Here is a 24,534-nt window from a genome sequence, read left to right on the forward strand (position 1 = left end):
TTTTCCATCAATATGGCCGTGTGAGGGCTTTTTTTTGCGGGATCAGTTGTACTTTTGAACGACATCATTGGTTTTACCATGTCATGTAATAGAAAACGTGAAAAAAAATTCCAAGTGCGGTGAAATTGCAAAAAAAAGTGCAATCCCACACTTGTTTTTTGTTTGACTTTTTTACTAGGTTCACTAAATGCTAAAACTGACCTACCATTATGATTCTCCAGGTCATTATGAGTTCATAGACACCAAACATGTCTATGTTCTTTTTTATCTAAGTGAAGAACAAAAATTCCAAACTTTGCTTAAAAAAAAAATGCGCCATTTTCCGATACCCGTAGTGTCTCCATTTTTCGTGATCTTGGGTTGGGTGAGGGCTTATTGTTTGCACACCAAGCTGATGTTTTTAATGATACTATTTTGGTGCAGATAAGTTCTTTTGATTGCGACCAAAAAAACGTAATTCTGGCATTTTGCCTTTTTTTCTCGCTACGCCATTTAGCGATCAGGATAATCCTTTTTATTGATAGATCGGGCGATTCTGAATGCGGCAATACCAAATATGTGTATGTTTGATTTTTTTATTATTTTATTTTAAATGGGGTGAAAGGGGGATCAAAAAGATTCAGTGTACATATGCCTTAAGTGTATGTACACATGATGCCTTTTAGACTCCAGCATACTCGCACAATTTTTGAAAACATGCTGGTGTTTTTCTTGACATGTCTTCTTTTTCGTCTTGCCATTTTTGAGGCTGCTTTGCCTCTAGCATCTTTAACCTCTTTCCTACATTAGACATACTATTCCGTCCATGTGACCTGGGTCCTAAGTCCCAAGGACGGAATAGTACGTCTAGTGCGATCAGCTGCGCTCACGGGGGGGAGCGCAGCTGATCGCGGCCGGGTGTCAGCTGAATATCACAGCTGACACCCGGCACTATGTATCAGGAGAGGTCATGGACCGCCCCCGACACGATAACCCCTGGCACACCGCAATCAAACATGATCGCGGTGTACCGGGCGTTAAAGGAAGCATCGTCAGGGAGGGGGCTCCCTCCGTGCTTCCCTGAGACCCCCACAGCAGCGCAATGTACAGCGCTGCTGTGGGGGCCTCCTTCCCTGCAGGTCCCCGGATCCAATATGGCGACGGGGACTTTCGGGGGCTTGCAGGGAGCTGGCTTCCTCACTGCCCGCAGAGCGCAGGCATGAGGAAGCCTGCAGCAGTGCCTGTGACAGATCGCTGATCTGTCACAGCGATCTGTGATGTGACAGATCAGCGATCTGTCACATGACAGTGATGCCCCCCCTGGGACATTATAATAAAGTAAAACAAAAAAAAAGGTGTAAAAATAATTTTAAAAAAATCGCTAAATAAATTAAAAAAAAAATATTCCCTAATAAATTCATTTTTTGAAAATAAAAAAAAAAAAATAAAAGTACACATATTTGGTATCGCCACGTCCGTAATGACCCACCCTAAAAAACTGTGCCATTAGTTAACCCCTTTAGCCCCTTAAAAAATAAAAAACGAAGCAAAAAATAATGATTTATCATACCGCTAAACAAAAAGTGCAATAACGCGCGATCAAATAAACGCATATAAATATCCATGGTACCGCTGAAAACGACATCTTGTCCCGCAAAAAAACAAGCCGCCACACAGCTTCATCAGCGATAAAATAAAAAAGTTGTAGCTCGCAGAATAAAGAGATGCAAAAATAATTATTTTTTATATAAAACTGTTTTCATTGCATAAAAGTGCCGAAACATAAAAAGACATAAATGAGGTATCACTGTAACCGTACTGACCCGAAGAATAAAACCGCTTTATCAATTTTACCACAGGCGGAATGGTGTAAACGCACCCCCCAAAAGAAATTCATGAAACGCTGATTTTTGTTCATTCTGCGTCCCAAAAATCGGAATAAAAAGCTATCAAAAAATGTCATGTGCCCGAAAATGGTACCAATAAAAACGTCAACTCGTCCCGCAAAAAATAAGACCGCACATGACTCGGTGGGTCAAAATATGGAAAAATTATAGCTCTCAAAATGTGGTGATGCATAAACTATTTTTACAATAAAAAGCGTCTTTTAGCGTATGACAGCTGCCAAAAATAAAAACCGCCATAAATAGTAATTCAAACCCCCCGGTATCACCCCCTTAGTTAGGGAAAAATAATAAAATAAAAAAAAATGTATTTATTTCCATTTTCCCATTATGGCTAGGGTTAGGGTTGGAGTTAGAATTGGGGGGTTTCCACTATTTTGGCACATCAGGGGCTTTCCAAACACGACATGGCGTCCGATCGCAATTCCAGCCAAAAAAGTTAAATGGCGCTGCTTCCCTTCTGAGCTCTGTCATGTGCCCAAATAGTGGTTTACCCCATATATGGGGTATCAGCATACTCAGGACAAATTGCATAATAATTTTTGGGGTCCTGTTACTCTTGGGAAAATAAAAATTGGGGGTGAAAAGATCATTTTTGTGGAAAAAATGATTTTTTTTTAATTGTACGGCTGTACGTTATAAACTTCTGTGAAGCCCTTGGGGTTTCAAAGTGCTCACCACATATCAAAATAAGTTCCTTGGGGGGTCTAGTTTCCAAAATGGGGTTACTTGTTGGGGGTTTCCACTGTTTAGGCACATCAGGAGCTCTCCATACGTGACATGGCATCCGATCTGAATTCCAGCCAATTTTGCAGTGAAAAAGTCAAACGGCGCTCCTTCCCTTCCGAGCTCTGCCATGTGCCCAAACAGTGGTTCCCCCCCACATATCAGGTATCGGCGTACTCAGGACAAATTGCTCAATACATTTTGCAGTCCAATTTCTCCTGTTACCCTTGGTAAAATAAAAAAATTGAACCTGAAGTAATTTTTTTGTGAAAAAAAGTTAAATGTCATTTTTTTTAAACATTCAAAAAATTTCTGTGAAGCACCTAAAGGGTTAACAAACTTCTTGAATGTGGTTTTGAGCACCTTGAGGGGTGCAGTTTTTAGAATGGTGTTACTTTTGGGTATTTTCTATCATATAGACCCCTCAAAGTGACTTCAAATGTGATGTGGTCCTAAAAATAAAATGGTGTTGTAAAAATGAGAAATCAATGGACAACTTTTAACCCTTTTAACTTTTAACTTCAGAACAAAAAAAAATGTTGGTTCCCAAATTGTGCTGATGTAAAGTAAACATGTGGGAAATGTTATTTATTAAGTTTTTTGAGTGCCATATCTCTGTGATTTAAGAGCATAAAAATTCAAATTTGGAAAATTGCGAAATTTTCAAAATTTTCGCCAAATTTCCGTTTTTTCACAAATAAACGCAAGTTATAGGAATGAAATAACATGAAGTACAATATGCCACGAGAAAACAATGTCAGAATCACCGGGATCCATGGAAGCGTTCCAGAGTTATTACCTCATAAAGGGACAGTGGTCAGAATTGTAAAAATTGGCCCGGGAATTAACGTGCAAACCACCCTTGGGAGTAAAGGGGTTAAAAATATATATATTTGTAAAATAGTGGCAGTTTCCAAGCGGAAGCCACCTGAAGAATGGTCAGTTCACTCTATTAGCTGCTTCGTGGCTTTCCAAGCCTGAAGTCATTAAAAGAAGTTAAAAACGATGACGCGCCTACACAGCAAGTTATTTTGACATTGCTGTCCATATGTTTATTATTTTAACATTTATTGAGCACTTTTTCAGATGGTTCCAGGTGGAGTTTGCCATAAAAAAAATGCCATGTGCACATACACCTAGGTTATTTGAGTAATTTTACTACGTTTTGGAAACGGAAACTGGTTGTGTGCACACATAGTTTTTCGATACGTTTGGAGCAGAAACTAAGCAGAAACTGAAAGTAAACTCTCCAAATCTATCTCAAAAATAAAATAATCATCAAAAACTTGACATTACTCCTCTGTTTTCGCTAAAAAAAAACTATGTGTCCATAGCCACTGAGCGGAAACTTCAAGTTTTTGAGGAATTTTGAGGGTTTTTTTAGGAGGATTAGAGGAGTTTTCAGTTTCTGCTCGATAAACTCCCCAAAAAACTCAGTGTCAACAATAACAAAAAGGTATATGCACATGACATATTTTTCATGTGGGTGCACTCCCAAAACAAGCCTTTAAAAAATGCTGAAAATATGCTAAAAATAATGAACATATGCACAGGAATCTCAAGATGACTTGCTGTACACACGTTCAGTCTTTGTTAGGATCTTTAAACTGTTTCAGGCTTAAAAAGTGAAAAAGTATTTCAAAAAAGTTAAACCTGCCTGAAAAATAAGTAAAGAAGACTACAAACATAATGCACAGTAATGTCAAAACAACTTGCTGTGCACATGTTCCGTCCTTCGGAGCTTCATTTAACCGCTATAAGTTTCAAAAACCGTTAAGCACATAAAAGAAGTGGCCTAACCATTCTTCAGGCAGCTTCCTACATGCCAGTTATAGTTTGCATTATTAAAGAAAGACACCAGTGGTGGAGCCACCACAAAAATGGCTGAAAAGACGCCAGTGAAGACACTTTAGGTTATTTGCACAATAAATATTTTTGCTAAGGTTTTGGAACAAAAACTTAGCAAAAACTCATCGTTGTTGAGTCTGGAGATTTAGTGGAGGATTTGGAGAGTTTTCGCTCAGTTTCTGCTCAAAATCTCTTTGAAAAACTCAGTGTGCATATAGCCATATTTATTTCTCCTGTTTACCAAATGTTGCAACCATTATGGACTCTTGTTATCATCTGCACTGCTGTGCCTTCTACTTCTTAAGCTGGCCATAAATTAGCAGTTGAGTGAACACTCGCATGGCCAGAAGTTGTTAAACCTTTCTATGAACATGCACAATCAGGTGAGCGTTAGTTCAATAAAAAGACAACCTATTAACTGATAGCAACTTTGCTACCTAAACAATAATCCCTGATCCTCATTTCCTCTGATTTTTGCCACTAGAAAATATTATGGCCCTCTAACAGAAGACACAGAAAAATATGTCATGAACACATTTTGGCTACCTGGTGCTTTCTATGCCACTTTTCTAAATCACGTCTGCAGAAAAATGAAATTAAAGTAACCACCATGACTCTAAAAATTAAATTAAAGTAACCACCATGACTCTAATCGTCTGAAAGATACGCTTCACTCTAATAAGAATGAAACCGATATTAAATTGTATATATCTGACCTTTTCTTGTTTGCCATCTGCAGTACCAATGTCACAAATTTTTTGCTTGCTTAAAAGTTGCTTCCGTCTTTCCTGACGTTTTGCACGCTTTTGGAACTCTTCAATGTGAGATGTCAAATGGCTCGTCAGTTCACCAATACTGTTCAATTTGCTGTTACAATGCTTGCATTGATATGTGGTGGTATAGGAACGGGTGCCAGTTGTGCCCAATATTGAAAAATCTCTCTTTACGTCTTTGCTATGATGATCTGTGTAGTGCATGCACAGGAGGTCGGCTGTGCTGAATGACAGCTTAAAACATTTAATACATCTATATGGAAGTAGCTCAGTTTCATTACTTTCTGAATCATCAAAAGGAGCTTCGGTTTCAGACCTATCATCAGGTGCACTTTGGTCTCTATGATTCTCTGAGTACACAGGTGTAAAAAAATGATCAAGCTTACCACCATGTGTCTTTTTAGGGAAGACTCCAGGGTGTCTTTTTACGTAATGTGACACGATTCCTTTCTTACTATAAGACTGAAATGAACAGAGAGAACACATTTTCCTTTCAATTGCCTTCTTCAGGTCATCATTCAGCTCAGTTGAGCTTTCTTTCTGTGGTAAAGGAAGAACCATCTTGCTTGGTTTATCATTTACTGTTCTAGATGCTGCTAGGCAGTGAGTATAGTATGCATCTATGTCATGCCGCTTCTGATAGTGGGCTGCTAGACCCTTGCGAATTGGATTAGTATAGGAACAGAGGGCGCACGTAAACAAATTGTTTTTACCCTCTGGCTGTGCTCGAACATTATTATGTTTGATACGGTAGTGCCTAGCTATCCCTTTTCTTGTTGAGCAAAAATACTTGCATAATTGACATTTAAACACTGTGTGTGATGCCATATTTTTACGTGGCCTGAAATCTAGAATTTCAGTGACTTCACCTGGTTCTAGAGTTACAACAGTTTCATGTGGCTGATCATCAGCTGAAATGTCCGGTTCAGTGCTGGAAATTTCATTTGGAGATGTTTGTGAAATCATGTCTGGTTCTGGCTGATTATGGTATTTTTCATAGTGAATCTTTAATTTTTCTAAAGTGCCATGGGTATAAGGGCATATTTTACATCTGTAGGCACCATATCCTTGTTTAAAAATTCGATTATTTTCTTCATTGTCATTTTGAACAGATTCATTGGGGGGTTCCACATCGTGCGCAAAATCTTCAGCAGTTACCTTTATTAATGGGTGACGTTTTTGGTAGTGAGTAAGAACACCATGAATACGAGTGTTGATATATGGACAATGTCTACATTTATAAACTGCTCCAGGATTAATGTCAACATCCTGGGCAAAGTCTGCAGCTTTGACTTTCATGCCTGGATGCTTTTTTCCATAATGAGTTAACAGGCCATGTAAATTGTTGTACTCAGATAAACACACAGTGCATTGATAAGGTGATGAAGCAAGAGCAGAGGACAATTGTGTTGGCTTCTCCTCTAACACACTAGTATCCTCTAAATACTCCATGTGAGTTTCAACATGTATGGAGGTTTTATGAGTAACATGAGTTTCAGGAGATGTTGCTTCTTCACAATTTACACTTTGTGCAGCATCCTTCTCCTTAATAATGTCAAGCAGAACAGATTCATCCCCTTTCAGAACCCAAGGATGTACAGCTTGATAGTGGTTAGTGATATCCCAAATAGAACTGGCTTCAAATGTACAATCTCGACACCTATAAGATTTTAATTCAGGAGTTGACTGCACAGGAACGGGATCTGGGCCAGCACATAGTTTTGTTGCCATATAGGTATAATCTACATAGTGCTCTGGATGTCTTCTTTGATAATGTTCAAGAAGACCATTGGGCTCTGGATGCGAATAAATACACCATTCACAGTGATAGCCAGCTTCAATTAAGCCATCTAAAAAAGCCCATTTTAAAATTAAAGTCACTGTAGCTTTTAAACTAGGATGGTCTTTCTTCATGTGCTTTCTTAGAGCATAGACATAAGGGGTTGAAAACGAACACTGTCTACATTTTAGAGTTCGAAGCTTTGTCTTCTCAGGCTCGTTATTTGGAGGAGAGGCTTGGATGTTTGTGCTGGATTTCTTTTGGCCTGGCTCACACAGACTCCTTATTGCAGCCGTGTGTTGCCTAATAACATCAGCATTTACTTTATAATCTCTGTGTTTCTTCTGATAATGAATAAGAACTCCTTTGACAGTTTGATTACCATAGTCACAGTGTTGGCAAAAAAACATTTCATTTTCTTTTGGTTTAACACTACCTTTTTTGGTGCTGAACATAGTTGTAGTTTGCTTAGCAGGTATGTATTGTTGAGGATCTACATTTCTCATGGTCTCAGAATTTGGAGGTGCCTGTCTAATGTACTTTGCAGTGACCTTAATTTCAGGATGCCTTTTCTGATAATGCACCAATACACCAACAACTGAACGATTACTGTATGAACAGTGCTTGCAGTAGTATAGCTCAATATTTTCTTCTGGTAAAGCAGCTACATTGGTAGTATTTGGAGTTACAGAAGATCCTCCATCAAAAGCTAGCTGAGAAATAGCTGTTCCGCTATCAACAGTGACAATGCGCATTGTTTTTTGAATCCTGAAGTACGAAGCCTTTTCTTCAGGATGCTTTTTTTGATAATGAACCAAAACAGAATGCATGTTTGGACTAGCAAATCCGCACACATCACAATCGTAAACCACAACATTATTAACAGCAGTATTCTTTTGAGTTGTTTCATTCTCTGTAGAAAATGGCTTTGTGTTACTTGCTTGAGGTGTAGGTTTATTAAAGGTTGTAGAGCTGCTAATTCCATGCCCTGAAGGCGTAGAGGTCACCATGTTTTTAGGGGCAGAATTCAAAATTTCTCTTAATGTTTGCGATTCAGCATTAAGCTCTTCTTGTCGTTCAACAACATAACTTGAAAATATCATTGCGTTATTGATTTTAACTGTAGGGTGCATTCTTTGGTAGTGAGGCATTAAGCTTCGGACATTAGGACTTGTGTAAGAGCAAAAACGACATCTATAAATAAGATCTGACTGGTCAAAGTTAAGAACATTCATTGCTTCTGGATGATGCTCTCCATAATGTTGTTGCAAATCCTCAAAATTATTATAGTCTATGTAGCATTCAAGACAGCGGTATACTGCACTATGGTCATTGGGATCCAGGATGTACCTAAAGCTGAATTTAATATAGGGATGCATGCGCTGATAATGTGTGCTAACACTACGTGCTGACTTATTGCTAAAGTCACAGTGTTTGCAATAGTACAGTCTTCCAGACTCATCACTGTAGTCTGCATTTTCAATATTCTGTTCACTTTCACTAAACTGATTAGACAGGTTACAACCAAGAGATGAATTTTGATCTTGGTCTTTAAAGCCAATGGACTGGAAGTAGTATTCTTCATCGTCATCTGACAGTGTTAATTCAATTTCGGCACCGTTGGCTGCTGAGTAACTATGCTGGATGTTTCTAAAACTCATGCTTTTTTGTGCTAAACCGATATCCCGATTCCATATTTGTTGGATAGCATACTGATCAGCAGTCTCCAATTGTTCAGTTGTATCTTCCTCCTTGTCCAGTTCTACCTCTATTTCTACTTCATTTTCCTCCTCATCTTCGTCATCCTCCACATTAATGACTGTATCTTCTTGTTGTTTAGTTTGGCTAATTTTGCTCTGTAGATTGCTTGCAATTTCATCAATTCTTGTTCTTTTCTTTACAGGTGACAAATCCAGTGGAAAATCATTTGAGATTTTCCGAGACGTCTTTGCAACAAAATTATTTTTTGAAGATAGTCCCAAAATAGAAGTCTGACTCTTTCGCACAGTACCAGAATTATTAGAATCTTGTTCGTTCTCTTGTATTTGCTGTACCACGTTACTATTGTTTGGCATATTGTCACAGAATGAATGCTTATGCTGCTGGTGAACACGCAGACCTTTTAAGGTTGTTGTGGAGTAATTGCACATTGTACATTTATATGGGTTCTGCGGAGAAGATTCTGGTATGTTTCCAGATTTTCTGCCATTTATATTACTAGTGTCATACACTTCATTTAATTGTGAAGATATACTTTCAGTCAGCGCACTTATAGGATCCCAGTCAGGAGATGCACCACTGTGACACTGCTTATGTGCCCCAAGCTTTAAAGGGCTTTTGCATGAGAAAGGACATTCATCACATTTGTAAACTGCAGTCTTTCCAGATAAGTGAATATTTTCAATATGACGAGAGATACTCCTTCGATGCATGGTAAGAAATGGGCAAAAAGGGCACTGAAATCTGTTCATAAATCTTCTAAAAGGAATTCCCTTTGTCTCCAGCAATTTGTTGTTTTCAGATCCCAACAATGGCTCCCCAGACATATCATGATGGTCCATTAGGTTGAAACCATTTTCCCCATCTATTTCTATATAGTCTTCATCAGAACTCGAATCATTTAATAAGCTATTGTCATCCATATCAACCATAGAATTGGACTTTTCTGACATTATATAAGGGGATCTTTCTGATAGATTTAAAATACCAGTATTTGAAGGAAATTTAGGTTTCACTGGAACATATGACATTGACTGATACTTGGTAGTATTGCCTCCTGGAAGATTACTTACAGGGCTCCTGTAACCAGAAATATTTGCACTAGATAAGTCTGGGGTTGTCATGTTTAGTGGCATGTAGCTGGTTCCAGGACTAGACATTTGTGAACCTTTACTATGCAAATCTGACATGTTTAGTCCATCTTGTCGTAAACTCGACAATATCTTGACCATCCCACGATGTTTTTTCATCATATGGTCACACCAGCGCTCCCTTCGTGGTGTTTGGTAGCTACACCATTCACAGCAAAAGTTTCCTCTTGACTTTGTCAGAGGTTTCACCATGGATTCAAGTATACTCCGCTCTACTACTTCAGCAGGCAATTCCTTACATGTTTCCTGAATTGACATGGAAGTAGGAGTACTCTGAGACACTGAAGATGATAAACTTTCTTTCAGGCTATTCTTATGGTACATTTTTTGATGCTTGATTATTCTTGCTCTTCTAGGTGACTTATAAGTGCAAAACTGGCATGAGAAAACTTTTCCAAACCCATCATGCAGCATAATATTATAATTTCCAGATGCTCCGGTATTTCCACTAGCATGTCCATGAACTTTCTTGGTATGTTCCACCAGAAGATATCTAGATCGAAAATAGCGAACACAAAATTTGCATTGGAAAAACTTATTGGTTGGTTTGGAACTGGCAGCAGATGACATGTCATAAAAACTAGACGTGGGACTGTAATATGATCCGGTAGGCGCCTGAGGAGTATTCTGGCCTGAAAATAAATAAAATATTTCAATTAAATGCTTTCAAATAAGTCAAGATACACGGACGAGCAAAAGGGTAATAATATTTTGAACTTTTGTCTTTCAGGCTCCATATCTCACCATCCACTACTTCTTCGAACATGAGACTACCATCATTTTATAGACAATCATCTTGGCTATCTCATACATAAATTTGACTTGCAACTATTTTGCATATTATTAGTTATGTAGATTATTGTTATATCACTACATTGCTACTGTTTTGCTCATAAAAATCTATATTTTATTTTTATTATTTTGTAAATCCACCTGTAGCTTTCAACACTGCCTGAATCCTTCTGGGCATGCTCTCTATCAGATTTACGCATGTCTCGACCAAAATCTGATGCCAGATCTCTTCTACATGATCCCACAGTTGGTGCATACTCGTCGACTCACTTGGGTGTGTATACAGCTTTTTCTTCAATTCTACCCACAAGTGTTCAATTGGGAAGAGGTCTGAGACTGTGGGGGCCAATCCAGTACCTCTACTTTATTGGCACTGAACCACTTCTTAGTCAATCTTGACATATGCTGTGGGTTGTTGCTCTGCTGGAACACCATGTCGTCCTTTTCAAACCCATAGTACTCGAGTGTACGAAATAGCTTGCTTTGTATAATACTCACATATAAGCTCATCACTGAGACCACCATCAATCTAAAGGGGGTTTTACACTAAGCGATATCGCTAGCAATATCGCTAAAACGTCACTGGTTTTGTGACGTTATAGCGATATTGCTAGCGATATCGCTATGTGTGATACTTACCAACGACTGGCTCCCCCGCTGTCCATCGCTGATCGCGCGAGAATGTCCGGCTCCATTTCTCGTCGGCCGCTTCCTGCTGGGCTTCCTGCTGTGACGATGAGCGACGCGTGGAGGCGGTTGGGAGGACGTCTTCATCACTGTGTGTGAAAGGTGAGTATCGTGCGCTGCGTCGCTGCTGCATCGCTGTGAGATCTTTCTGTATGAAAGCTCACTAGCGATCATTTAGCGATGCACCAGCGATCCTGACCGGGTCGGATCGCTGGTCGGATCGCTGGTGCATCGCTAAATGTAAAAGGGCCTTTAGTCAAGTATTCAAAGCCTTTGGCAATGAAACAACCCCATATCATCAGGCTTCCTCCACTTAACTTGACAGTTACTTCAAATTCTTGGCCCATTTTTCCTTTGTTTCTTCCAGACCCATTTGCACCAATCAGAACCTAGTCTATTGATTTTCATCTCACCGCTCCAAATTACTCGCTTCCAATCTTTTACTGTTCACTTTTCATACTTTTTTGCAAACTTGAGCCAACACTTCTTATGACGATATTGAAATTGAGGCTTCTTCACCTTTTTTTATCCATCATTCCAGAATTCTGTAACATACATCACATTGTGCTTGCATGAATGTCTGTGATCTCATTATTACGAAGCATACAAGCCACCTCCACTGCCATGTTTGTTGCACCAGAACTGATATGACTGAGATGACTTGTTGACTGATATTTTGCCTGGACGTCCACCTGTTGGATTTTGAATGGATGGATGGACAGACTTCAGATCATATTCTTACAACTGTCATAGCACTAACATCATACAGTTCGTCAATTTTCTTGGCTGAGAAACTGCTATCGATGAGCTGGATGATGCTTTTACTTGGCAATATCTTCTTCATGGCTTCTTCTCAATTCAAACCAATGACCTTTCGCTCGGAAGTCAACGTAATAAAACACTCAGCTAATACGGAATGTGAGAACAGATTGTAATTTTTAGTATACAGGAAGAAAAAGATTTTCCACCACCAGGAGCAAAAACCATGACAATGAACTAACATGACAAGAATATGTATAATTAATCATATGCTAAGTAGTTGAAAGTCAAATTTGTGTATGATGTAGCCAAGATGATTGTCTGTAAAATGATGATAATCTCACATTTGTAGTGGATGGTGAGATATGGAGCCTGAAAATCAAAAGTTGAAAATATTGTAACATTTTTGCTCATCGATGTATGTTCTAATAATGAACTTCTAATTGGAAAATGGACATTTTGCTTGGTTATCTTCACTGTGCTGCTAAAATATGGACATTTGAAGTTTAGGGTTCCTAACATTTTGTTTTCTCCACTCCACTTTTGAAGTTTTGGAGGTGCAAATATAAAATTTCAACAAAGTAGATGTTAACAGAGATTCTTCTCTGGGAATGTTTACTTTTTTTTCCCTCTATTACGATGCCCAATCATAAGAAGGCCATGTCATGGAGGAAAAAAAAGCAAAAGTCCACAGAAAATGTCAAAACAGACACTTTTAGCATCATCTGGTGAGACTTGACATGTCTCACTTGATCAAGTTGAAAACTCCTCACTCACATCGCTTCCCGTCATTACAGTGCTAAGAGAGGAGGAGATTTTCTGAGTGGGAGTACCTGTGCAGTAAAGATTATTACGGGAGCAGCGTTGGTCACATACAGCACTCTGAACCCACTACAGGTATTGGAGCAGACTGTTAATTTCCTTGTTCTCTGATACCTGTGGTAGGTCCAAAGCTTTGTGACAAATGCTGCTCCCGCAATTGTTTGGCACTCCCACGCTGATGCTCTCCTCCTCTCCCAATGCTATAATGACAGTAGGCGATAGAAGTGAAGAGTTCTCAGCAAGTTTAAGTGAGACACATCAAATCTAACCAAATCATGTGGAAACGGTCTATTTTACATTCTCTGTAAGCTTCTTCCAGGGCGCTAAGATGCTTTCTTGTGATTGAGCTGCATCATAGAGGGGTAAACATCTCCTAGAGAAAGATCACTGTTAACATCCATTTGGCTGAAGGAGAAATTTGCATATTGGGTGCCCTTTACTTCAAAGCTCATAACTCAGTAAAGGAGTAGAGGAAATTATAAAAAAAAAGTTTTAAATAGCTCCTTTTTAATGATTAATACAGCTTAAAATAACAAAAAAATGTTGGGAAAACTCCTCTTTAGTATATCTAACTGAAAAGCTACCGGCAGTTATAAGAAACAATGGAAAATACTAAGAACCCACCATGGGTTTCTTCTGTAGGCACAAATTCATTTTTCAATGAAGAAAACACAGCTTCTGACTGGTTAGTGGAATTCGTACCCACAATTCTAGCTTGACTAGAACTTTCCTCTGTTACATCTGTGGGCTGCAGAAACGCAGTATGAACATCTTGTATGTGAGTTTTTAGCTCTTCATAAGATTGGGCTCTGAAGTCACAACCATCACATTGAAGAACTTCCATGGTCTGTTTTTACATTAGAAAATTCTGAAAAATAGAAAGAAAATCTAGTTGTATTGCATGACTGAATAAAATGTATAACAAATTGTACATAATTATTTTTTAAATTATCTAAATAAAAAAGTTTAAACTTTAACATTAGATTTTTTTTTCATATATTCCAGCACTGAAACCTGTTCAAGATAGAGCAAATGGCTGACTTTAGGTTACCATTTTTTTCTTTAATATTCCAAACCAATTATATGGAAAGTAAATCTTGTCAGTTTGGTCACTGTATAAACTTATTTCATGTCCCCAGTCAGAAAATAAACCCATTTAACCATTGAATTTTGGTCAATATGTACTTAAGGTTAATGTTTATGAAAGACAAAGCTATATACAATAATAAAGACATCAATGCAAACAGGGTACACACTTTGGCACTGATGTCAAGCAGTGTAGCCATTTGAGAAGGTGTGAATAAAGTTTTATAGATTAAGAAATAAGGGGAGAAAGTCAAGTCTATCACAAAATCACTGGAAAATGTTTTATCACATAAAAAATTAACATTTTTGACAAATATATTTATTTTCATATTTTTATCTTGATTGTAATGCCACATGGACATTCAAAAACTATTAGGTGTCATATTGGAAACTTAAAGAAATGGTAATTTCAAGACCATACAAAATAATATGATATGCCCAAACAAATTATGGTATGTACACAATAAACCTACACAAACATTTTTAAAATTACGGTAAGTCAAAGACAATAAAATGCAATTTATGCAGTTTAAAATAATGTACAGCCCAGAATAAAATAGGCAAAAAAAGAATGCAACAAACAATAATGTCAAGTACGCAGCAGTATTTAAATCTACAGCAAGTAAAGTAAATCACAAGCATAAATTAAAAATAGCATTTCTAATCAACTAAATAGGACAAGAAAAATAATAAAGTACTGGTAAATAATATGACTTAACAGTCATAAATCAAAGAGAAAGAAGAAAAAGATACTGAGATTGAAAAAAAAAATCCCACCTTGTGTAAGAAGCTTCTGGTTAGACACACTGAATGTACTATCTAAAATGCAGTCTGTGTTCTGTCATCAATAAAAGCCTTTGTGCTGGATGGTTTTAAAAACAAGAGGGAATCTAGCTCTTATTTCAGCTCATAAGCTTGGATTATGGTTATCTACTGTTGTCAAATTACAGCAGCAAATTCTACCCCACCCCAAGTTTCTTCAACACAATCCATTACATCTCAAAACATTTCTCCATGGTGCATACGAGTCCTACACTTTAAGCACTTCACAGAAGCAGATCATCCAGTTTTCTTCTCCTTTCCCATCCCCCAAAGTGAGACCTTTCTGCTAAAGGAGGAAGAGCTCTGCTGAATATTTCTGGCACATGTTCCAGAGACAGGAGACATTGCTTCATAGAAGCTGTAAGCCTCGCTCTGCAGTTAAGTCCTCAGAGCTTTAGAAGCAGCCATTTTAACTCTGCAAATGCAATCACAAAGAGAAGCTTCAGCATAATGTTGCCTTGAACAATCAGGCAACCAGAAACAGCCAGTGTTTAATTTCATGAGAAATCGTAACAATTCAAAGAAATTCATTTCCAAGCTGGAACATCTATCCATTGAACACAAGGAAGTATTTTACAGTGTAACCAAAGGAAGAAATAGAATGTGCAAAGCCAACTATCGTACATAACTTTCCAGGTTCATACCCTTGTGCTCACATGGCAGTTGCCTTCTTTCAGCAGAGGAACCTATGCCTTCTGGATTGCAAAGTCTAAATGATCTCAGATAATCAGACTGACTGCATTGCTGTTCCTGCCACATCAAACACACCCTACAAAACACCACTCTCAACTAGGTTCTGGGAAACATTGCACAACTCTAAAGAACAACCAAGCTGCTTCAGTACAACATGATTCATGAACAAACACCAGGAAATAATCTTATAAAATAATGATAAATTACAAGGCAAAATTCTTTCAGGGAATGTAGGGCTACTAGTGTTCCCCAAATATGAATGGTGAATAAGCTATGCATTTTATATACTGAATAGCAAAAGGGTAAAGCTATTTTGAACTTTTGACTTTCATGCTCCGAACGTGAGACTACCATCATTTTACAGAATCATCTTGGATATCTCATGCATAAATTTAACTTGCAACTATTTTTCAAATGAATAGTTATGCAGATTCTTGTTATGTCATTGCATTGTTACTGTTTTGCTTCTAAAAATATATTTTTTTATTTTTATTGTTTTGTTAGTATTTTGTAAATCCACCTTTGGTTGACTCACTTGGGTACGTGTACAGCTTTTTCTTCAAATCTACCCACAAGTGTTCGATTGGGTTGAGGTCTGGAGACTGTAAGGGCCTATCCAGCACATCTACTTTATTGTCATTGAATCATTTCTTCACCAATCTTGACATATGCTTAGGGTCGTTGTCCTACTGGAACACCATGTTGTCCTTTTCAAATCCATAATAATGGAGTGTACAAAGTAACTCGTTATTGTAGGACACTCACATATAGCTCAAACCACCACCAATGTGAAAGAACCCCATATCATCAGGCTTACTCCACCGAACTTGACAGTTCCTTCAATTTCTTAGCCCCTCTAGCTCCTTTTTCCCTTGTTTCTTCTAGACCCATTTGCAACTATCAGAGCCTAGTCTATTGATTTTTATCTCATCGCTCCAAATCAAACGCTTCCAATCTTCTACTGTCTGCTTTTCGTCCTTTTTTACAAACTCAAGCTGACACTTCTTTTGACGCTATTGAAGTTGAGGCTTCTTCACCTTTTTTTGAGCCACCATTCCAGACTTGTGTAATGTGCGTCGCACGGTGCTTGCATGGACATCTCCGATTTTACTATGATGAAGCACACGAGCCAACTCCACTGCTGTTTGTCGCACCAGAACTGATAGACCTCGTGATGAGCTAACTTGTTGACTCCAATATTTTTCCTGGACGTCTACTTCTTGGCTTTTGAATGGATGGATGGAGTTCATATCATATTCTTCCAACTGTCATGGAACTCATATGATGCAGTTTGGCAATGGCAATTTTCTTGACAGAGAGACTGCTATCGATGACCTGAATGATGCTGTTTCTCTTTTCTTAGGACATCTTTTTCAAGGCTTCTCCTCGATTCAAACCAATGAACTTTCGCTTGGGAATCAACCTAATAACACACTGAGCTATTAGGAAATGTGAGAACAGGTTGTAATTTGTAGTATACAGGAAGAAAAATATTTTGTGACTACCAGGAGCAAAACAGTAACAATGCAGTGACATGACAAGAATCTGCATAACTAATCATATGCTAAATAGTTGAAAGTCAATTTTATGCATGAGATAGGCAAGATGATTGTCTATAAAATAATGGTAAATCAAATAAATGGAAGAAAATATGAAGTTATAATCTTGCATATGAAAAAAGTATAATCTCACAAACTTTTGCAAAACTGGCATATTCCTTTGTCTCTAAGTATATTTTAATGATTTAATTGACTGGTAAACATGATATACTGAAGTCACCACAAGGAACTCATAGTTCATACAACACTTTACTATATAAAACATTTACCAGTTATTACTGTCTAGAGAATAATACACAAAACTTTACATGTGGAAATATAAGCAAACTACTGGTCCGGAATACAGTGGGTACGGAAAGTATTCAGACCCCTTTACATTTTTCATTCTTTGTTTCATTGCAGCCATTTGGTAAATTCAAAAAAGTTTTTTTTCTTATTAATGTACACACCGCACCCCATCTTGACTGAAAAAAAACAGAAATGTAGACATTTTTGCAAATATACTAAAAAAGAAAACTGAAATATCACATGGTCATAAGTATTCAGACCCTTTGCCAGACACTCATATTTAAGTCACATGCTGTCCATTTCCTTGTGATCCTCCTTAAATGGTTCTACTCCTTCATTGAAGTCCAGCTGTGTTTAATTAAACTTACAGGACTTGATTTGTAAAGGCACACACCTGTCTATATAAGACCTCACAGCTCACAGTGCATGTCAGACCAAACGAGAATCATGAGGTCAAAGGAACTGGCCAAGGAGCTCAGAGACAGAATTGTGGCAAGGCACGGATCTGACCAAGGTTACAAAAGCATTTCTGCAGTACTCAAGGTTCCTAAGAGGACAGTGGCCTCCATAATCCTTGGATGGAAGAAGTTTGGGGCCACCAGAAGTCTTTCTACACCTGGCCCTCCAGCCAAACTGAGCAATCATGCGAGAAAAGCCTTGGTGAGAGAGGTAAAGAAGAATCTCAAGATCACTGTGACTGAGCTCCAGAGATGCAGTAGGAAGATGGGAGAAAGTTCCACAAAGTCAACTATCACTGCAGTCCTCCACCAGTCAGGCTTTTATGGCAGTGGCCCGACGGAAGCCTCTCCTCAGTGCAAGACATATGAAAGCGCGCATAGAGTTTACTAAAAAAACACATGAAGGACTCCCAGACTATTTGAAATAAGGTTCTCTGGTCTGATGAGATGAAGACAGAACTTTTGGTGATAATTCAAAGCGGTACGTGTGGAGAAAACCAGGCACTGCTCATCACCTGCCCAATACAATCCCATCAGTGAAACATGGTGGTGGCAGCATCATGCTATGGGGGTGTTTTCAGTTGCAGGGACATGATGACTGGTAGCAATTGAAGGAAACATGAATGCGGCCAAGTACAGAGATATCGTGGATGAAAACCTCTTCTAGAGTGCTCTGGAACTCAGACTTGGCCGAAGGTTCACCTTCCAACAAGACAATGACCCTAAGCACACAGCTAAAATAACAAAGGAGTGGCTTCAGAACAACTCTGTGACCATTCTTGACTGGCTCAGCCAGAGTCCTGACCTAAATCCAATTGAGCAACTCTGGGGAGACCTGAAAATGGCTGTAAGGCTATGAGCCCACGTATGCAGAAAATTCCTGACGAAAAACCGGACTCCTTCCCAGGAAAAACGCATTTTGTTTCGCGTTTTTTTATGCGTTTCTTTGGGGAGCATCCACATTCTCATAGAATATAGTTGGAAATGCGTTTTTTTCCGCAAAATTAATTAACTTGTTGCGTTTTTTATCGCAATGCGTTTTTTTTTTGCAGGAAAAAAAGCATCATGTGCACAAAAATTTCAGAATGTATTATAAGAATGGGTTGCTTAATGTTGCGTTTTTGCATGGAAAAAACACTTAAAAAATGCGAAAAAAACACTTATGTGGGCACATAGCCTAAACCAACATTCACCATTCAACCTGACGGAACTGGAGAGGATCTGTAAGGAAGAATGGCAAAGGATCCCCAAATCCAGGTGTGAAAAACTTGTTGCATCATCCCCAAGAAGACTCATGGCAGGGCATGTGATGTTTCAGTTTTTCTTTTTTAATAAATTTGCAAAAATTTCTACATTACCGTTTTTTTCAGTCAAGATGGGGTGTAGAGTGTACATTAATGAGAAAAAAAAAAAACTTTTTTGAATTTACCCAATGGCTGCAATGAAACAAAGAGTGAAAAATTTTAAGGGGTGTGACTACTTTCCTTACCCACTGTAAATCCAAAGAGAACAAGGAAGAGATCCCATGAATAGAAAATGAAATAAAATTAATAATTTTATTAAACAGTGTTTTAAAAACAAGGATAAAAAAGCAGGAAAGCCGTAATAGGGGACACCAGTCTATATATCAAGAGAGCCAGAGGGTGAGGGGACGCCAGAAGTACCTTCTCCACAGGTATATTACTTTTCTACATGGTGTTTATTTGACATATAGGTTAAAGGCTTTACCATATTGACCCTATAATCTATCTGAATTAGGCTAATCATTGCTCACATGGTTAACTTTTGGTTTACCACAACCTAGGGTATTAGTTTTTGATTCACATATTAAGATTGGTTTCATTCACTTGATTGGTGTTACCAGTGGGCTGCCCAGTTATTATTTATCCTGTGGGGGGGTCTTTTCCATTTGTCTCCTTTACTTTGAAGAGCTCCTGGTCAGCATTTTGTCACATACAGCTCTGGCAAAAATTAAGCGACCACTGCAAAATTTTCATTTTGTCTGATTTTTCTCTTTACAGGTATATTTTTGAGTAAAATGTAAATTGCTCTTTTATTCTATAAACTACTGACAACATGTCTTTGAATTTCCAAGCACTAAATTTTTTATTTATTTTCAAAAAATAAGAACTGGTAAAAATAACAAAAAAATGCAGTGCTTGCAGACCTCAAATAATGCTAAGAAAACAAGTTCATAATCATTTAGAAACATCAATACTAATGATTTAACTCAGGATGAGTTCAGAAATCAATATTTTGTGGAATAACCATGATTTTTAATCACAGCTTTCATGCGTCTTGGCATGCTTTCCACCAGTCTGTCACACTGCTTTTGGGTGACCTTATGCCACTCCTGGTCCAAAAATGTAAGCAGTTTTTCCTTCCCTTCTGAGCTCTGCCATGCTCCCAAACAGTGTATATGGGGTATCAGAGTACTCAGAAGAAATTGAACAACTTTTGGGGTCCAATTTCTCCTGTTACTCTTGGTAAAATGAAAAACTTGGATCTGAAGTAAAAAATTTTGTGAAAAAATGTTCATTTTTTTTAAACATTCCAAAAATTCCTGTGAAGCACCTGAAGGGTTAATAAACTTATTGAATGTGGTTTTGAGCACCTTCAGGGGTGCAGTTTTTAGAATGGTGTCACTTTTTTGTTATTTTCTATCATATAGACCCCTCAAAGTGACTTCAAATTGTAAAAATGAAAAATCGCTGTTTACCTTTTAACCCTTATAACTTCGTAACAAAAACAAATTTTTGGTTCATAGACTGTCTTCATGTAAAGTAGATATGTGGGAAATGTTACTTATTTAGTATTTTATGTGACATATCTAAGTATTTTATGTGACATATCTCTGTGATTTAAGGGCATGAAAATTTAAAGTTGGAAAATTGCAAAATTTTTGCCAAATTTCCATTTTTTTCACAAATAAACGCAAGTAATATCAAAGAAACTTTACCACTATCATGAAGTACAATATGTAATGAGAAAACAATAGACGAAAAGTATTAGGCGACAAGAAAGAGCGCAATAGGGTCTTATCCGATGATATCGGTACAATGATTAATGTGAGATCACTCACCTGATGTAGTTGCAAATAGCAACAAGAAATGAGCATGTGTTTCAGCTGCTGCAGGACACCGGTCACAATGTGCCATGGGTGAATGAAGAGTAAAAAAGTGGTGTCATCAACTGCGCCGCTAATAAGGATGCAATAGCAGGATAAAATCAATGGATTTATTTTTGTCCTGATGAAGGGGTTGGGTATGACCTTGAAACGCGTTGACTTGTAAACCTTTTAATAAAATCCATTGATTTTATCCTGCTATTGAATGCTTATCAGCAGCGCAGTTGATGACACCTCCTTTTTACTTTTCATTCACCATGAGGAAACAATGTCAGAATCAAAGGATCCATGGAAGCGTTCCAGAGTTATTACTTCATAAAGGGACAGTGATCAGAATTGTAAAAATTGGCCCGGTCATTAACATGCAAACCATCCTTGGGGGTAAAGGGGTTAATGTATGAAGGGCCCCATTGATATCTGGACATTTGTTAATTTAATGAGGAAATCTAACCTGTAGATAATACTAAAGCATAATCGCAGCTATCTGGTGAACCGTCCTTCAAGGCAGAGATCTATTTCATATAATGACGATGCATATTACTGTAAATATAATTTATAATATAGAACATAGGTATAAGTAGAAATGTGCGAAATAATACTTTTGGCTGCCAAAAATGCCCCATAAATACAGTTTAAGCCATCTGTAAGTCAGGTTCACCCTTTTAATGACTGCTAAAGCAAGACAGGAAATAATCAAACTTGTTAAACTAGCCAGAAGTAAAGGGCCCTTTACACATAGCGATATCGTTAGCAATATCGCTAAAGCGTCACCGATTTTGTGACGCAGCAGCGATATTGCTAGCGATATCGCTATGTGTGATACTTACCTCTGACCGGCTCCCCCGCTGGTTATCGCTGATCACGTGAGATCGTCCACGGCCATTCTCGTCGGCGTCTTCCTGCTGGCGCCGACGAGCGATGTGTGGACGCGGGCGGAGGACGTCATCATCGCAACGTCGGAAAGGTAAGTAACGACCGCTGCTGTGTCGCTACATCGCTATGAGATCTGCCTGTGTGGCAGCTCACTAGCAACCATTTAGCGATGCACCAGCGATCCTGACCGGGTCATATCGTGGTTGGGATCGCTGGTGCATCGCTAAATGTAAAGGGGGCTTAACAGAATGCTACCTTCTCATATTAACTCCTCATCCTGTCCTCTCTCATGTTCTCATGGTGTACCTCAATGCTCTATCTCAGGACCTCTAATCTTCTTTATCTATAGTTTTGACCTGGGACTACTGAATAAGCCATGTCTTCATGTACCACAATATGTTGATGATGCTCAAATCTACCAATCTGATCAAGATTACAAGTGTCTATCAACTATATCCTCCTTCTTCTCATCCCACAGTCTAAAGCTCGACATGAACAAAACTGATTGTAACATCTTTTACTCATCTCAAACCTTTAAACAAACCTATCTATCACATTATATGACTCCACACTTTCTCCTCTCTTACTATTTTGCTAATCGGTGGTAACTTTTAACACTGCAGTATAATTTATATCACTCATCTAAGCCATTACCATCTCCATCTCAAAGATATTTTCTGTATCTGCCTTTCCTCCACATCGAGTCAACAACAATATTATTACAAGCCCTCATAATTTCCCATCTAGAAAACATTCTCTTTTTTGGCATCCCATGTAACTGTCTCTTACCACTGAAATATATTCTTAAATCTGATGTCCAATCAATCCACCTCTTCTCTCAATAATACTCTGCCTCTCACCTCTGTCAACCTCTTCTAACTACATTAAGAACTGTAGTTTAAAATACTACCAATTACGTGCAAGCCCAAACATAATCTGTCCTCTCCATTCATATTTCACCTGTTACCTCCCAACACATGATCTCTGGTTTTCACTAGATCTCCTACTTTACTCCTCCCTTGTATGTTCCTCACACAACTGTCTCCAAGATATCCAAGCCTTTCCAATCTCTTAACTTACTGTTTCTTTTGACAATACAGTGTAGATTGAAAGTCTGCAAGGGCAGGGTTCACTCGCCCTCTGTACTTGTTTTGTCACTGTTAGTTTATGTTTATTGCACTTGTATTTTATGTATGCAGTATATGTATGTAAACCATCCTTGCATGTGCAACATCCTAGAATTAATGGTGCTCTAATTGCCCAATTACAAGAAATTAAAAGGAGGGTTTGGTTTTTCAGTTGTCTGTTACATCAGGGAGATCCCTTGTTACAAATCTTTAATAATGTTATAGACTACTTTGGAAATATATCATACGTATCCATGTTCAGCTTTTAAGTCACATGGTAGAAGAGATATTACAGACTGCTTGAAAAAAAATACAAGCCAAGGATTGATGCTTTAATGTCATCATTCTAAAGCCTACAATGCTTTCAAAAACAGCAATTAGGGATTCATGTCTACCCTGTGTTATGAAGAAAGGGCTCTGAAGTCTCTGCTTCTCTGCCAATGTCCATCACAGTATTTTGTGAACTTGAGCTAGCTACAGGTGTTTGTTTAATTGCCTTTTTTTACTTGTGCTAGCTTTCCCTAGGATCACATTACCTCCTCAGCATGGCTCAAGGTAATCCTATATCTGAGGTAGCTGTTGTCCATTAGGTTGTTCAGCTGACAGCTATATCTGTTGAGCCCCTTCATCTTCCCATACACATGAACATTTGGCTACCTGATGTGTTTGTATGTTTCCATTGGGGGAAATGGGGGAAGAGGAATAAACTGCTTAAATCCCTGGGGGTTTGAATACAAACTGCCTAATCCTTATCTCCGCCAACATTCTCTGTAAGGGTACCGTTACACCTAGCGATGCACCAGCGATCCCGACTAGCGATATGACGCGGTCAGGATCGCTGGTGCATCGCTGGGTGGTCGCTAGTGAGCTGCCACTCAGGCAGATCTCACCAGCGACATTGCTGGGGACGGGGATCGCTACTTACCTGTCAGACGCGGCGATCCTGCGTCCTCCCGCCCGGCTCCACGCGTCGCTCGTCGTCACAGCAGGAAGCGCCGCAGGAAGCTCCCGACGAGGAATGGTCCAGCAGCTTCTCGCGCGATCAGCGATAACCAGCGGTTACATTGCAGCGATATTGCTAGCGACATCGCAGTGTGTAACAGGGGCTTTAGAGAAGAGATAGGAGGCCTCCAAACACATTGGATGGTTGAAAAGTCCCCAAAAAATTGCCATGTTTGGTGGACTTGGGTGGACTGCATTTTACAATGAAGAGTAATATAAGAAGGCAGCAATCATAATTTTTGTTAACACTAACACTGGATTGCTTACACACAAAACATCAAATTACTAAATTTGAGCCTCCTGTGAAAAGCATAATTATAATCTCTATCATATATTATATATTAATTTCTGTATTTTAGGTCACTGGCAACAGTACTGAATGTTTAGGCATAGAATAATAGTAGAGCAGAAAAATCTTTAAGAACCTCCATCACAACTGAAGCTGGGAAGTTTGTCCCTCTCTCCACATTTTACCTATTTTGTAGAGTAGACATTTTCATGCAACATAGTTTGAGCAACTGTGTTGTAATCCTATCGTGGTGCGGTATGAGCTCCTGAA

General features: G+C 38.5%; 1 protein-coding gene across 2 annotated transcripts in view; it reads right to left on the minus strand.

Moving 5' to 3' along the window:
* Positions 1 to 24,534, minus strand: part of ZNF462 (zinc finger protein 462) — a 134,237-nt gene that overhangs the window by 65,450 nt on the left and 44,253 nt on the right. For both annotated transcript variants that reach the window (XM_073542657.1, XM_073542658.1), the window contains exons 2-3: positions 13,565 to 13,808; positions 5,174 to 10,512 (exon numbers count right to left, since the gene is read on the minus strand). In XM_073542657.1, the coding sequence (XP_073398758.1) occupies positions 5,174 to 10,512; positions 13,565 to 13,784 (5,559 nt within the window). In that variant the 5' untranslated portion in view covers positions 13,785 to 13,808. The remainder of the gene's footprint in view (positions 1 to 5,173; positions 10,513 to 13,564; positions 13,809 to 24,534) is intronic.

The sequence above is a fragment of the Dendrobates tinctorius genome, unplaced genomic scaffold (genome assembly GCF_039654945.1).
Source record: "Dendrobates tinctorius isolate UK_male_01 unplaced genomic scaffold, ASM3965494v1 ptg000128l, whole genome shotgun sequence".
NCBI lineage: Eukaryota > Metazoa > Chordata > Amphibia > Anura > Dendrobatidae > Dendrobates > Dendrobates tinctorius.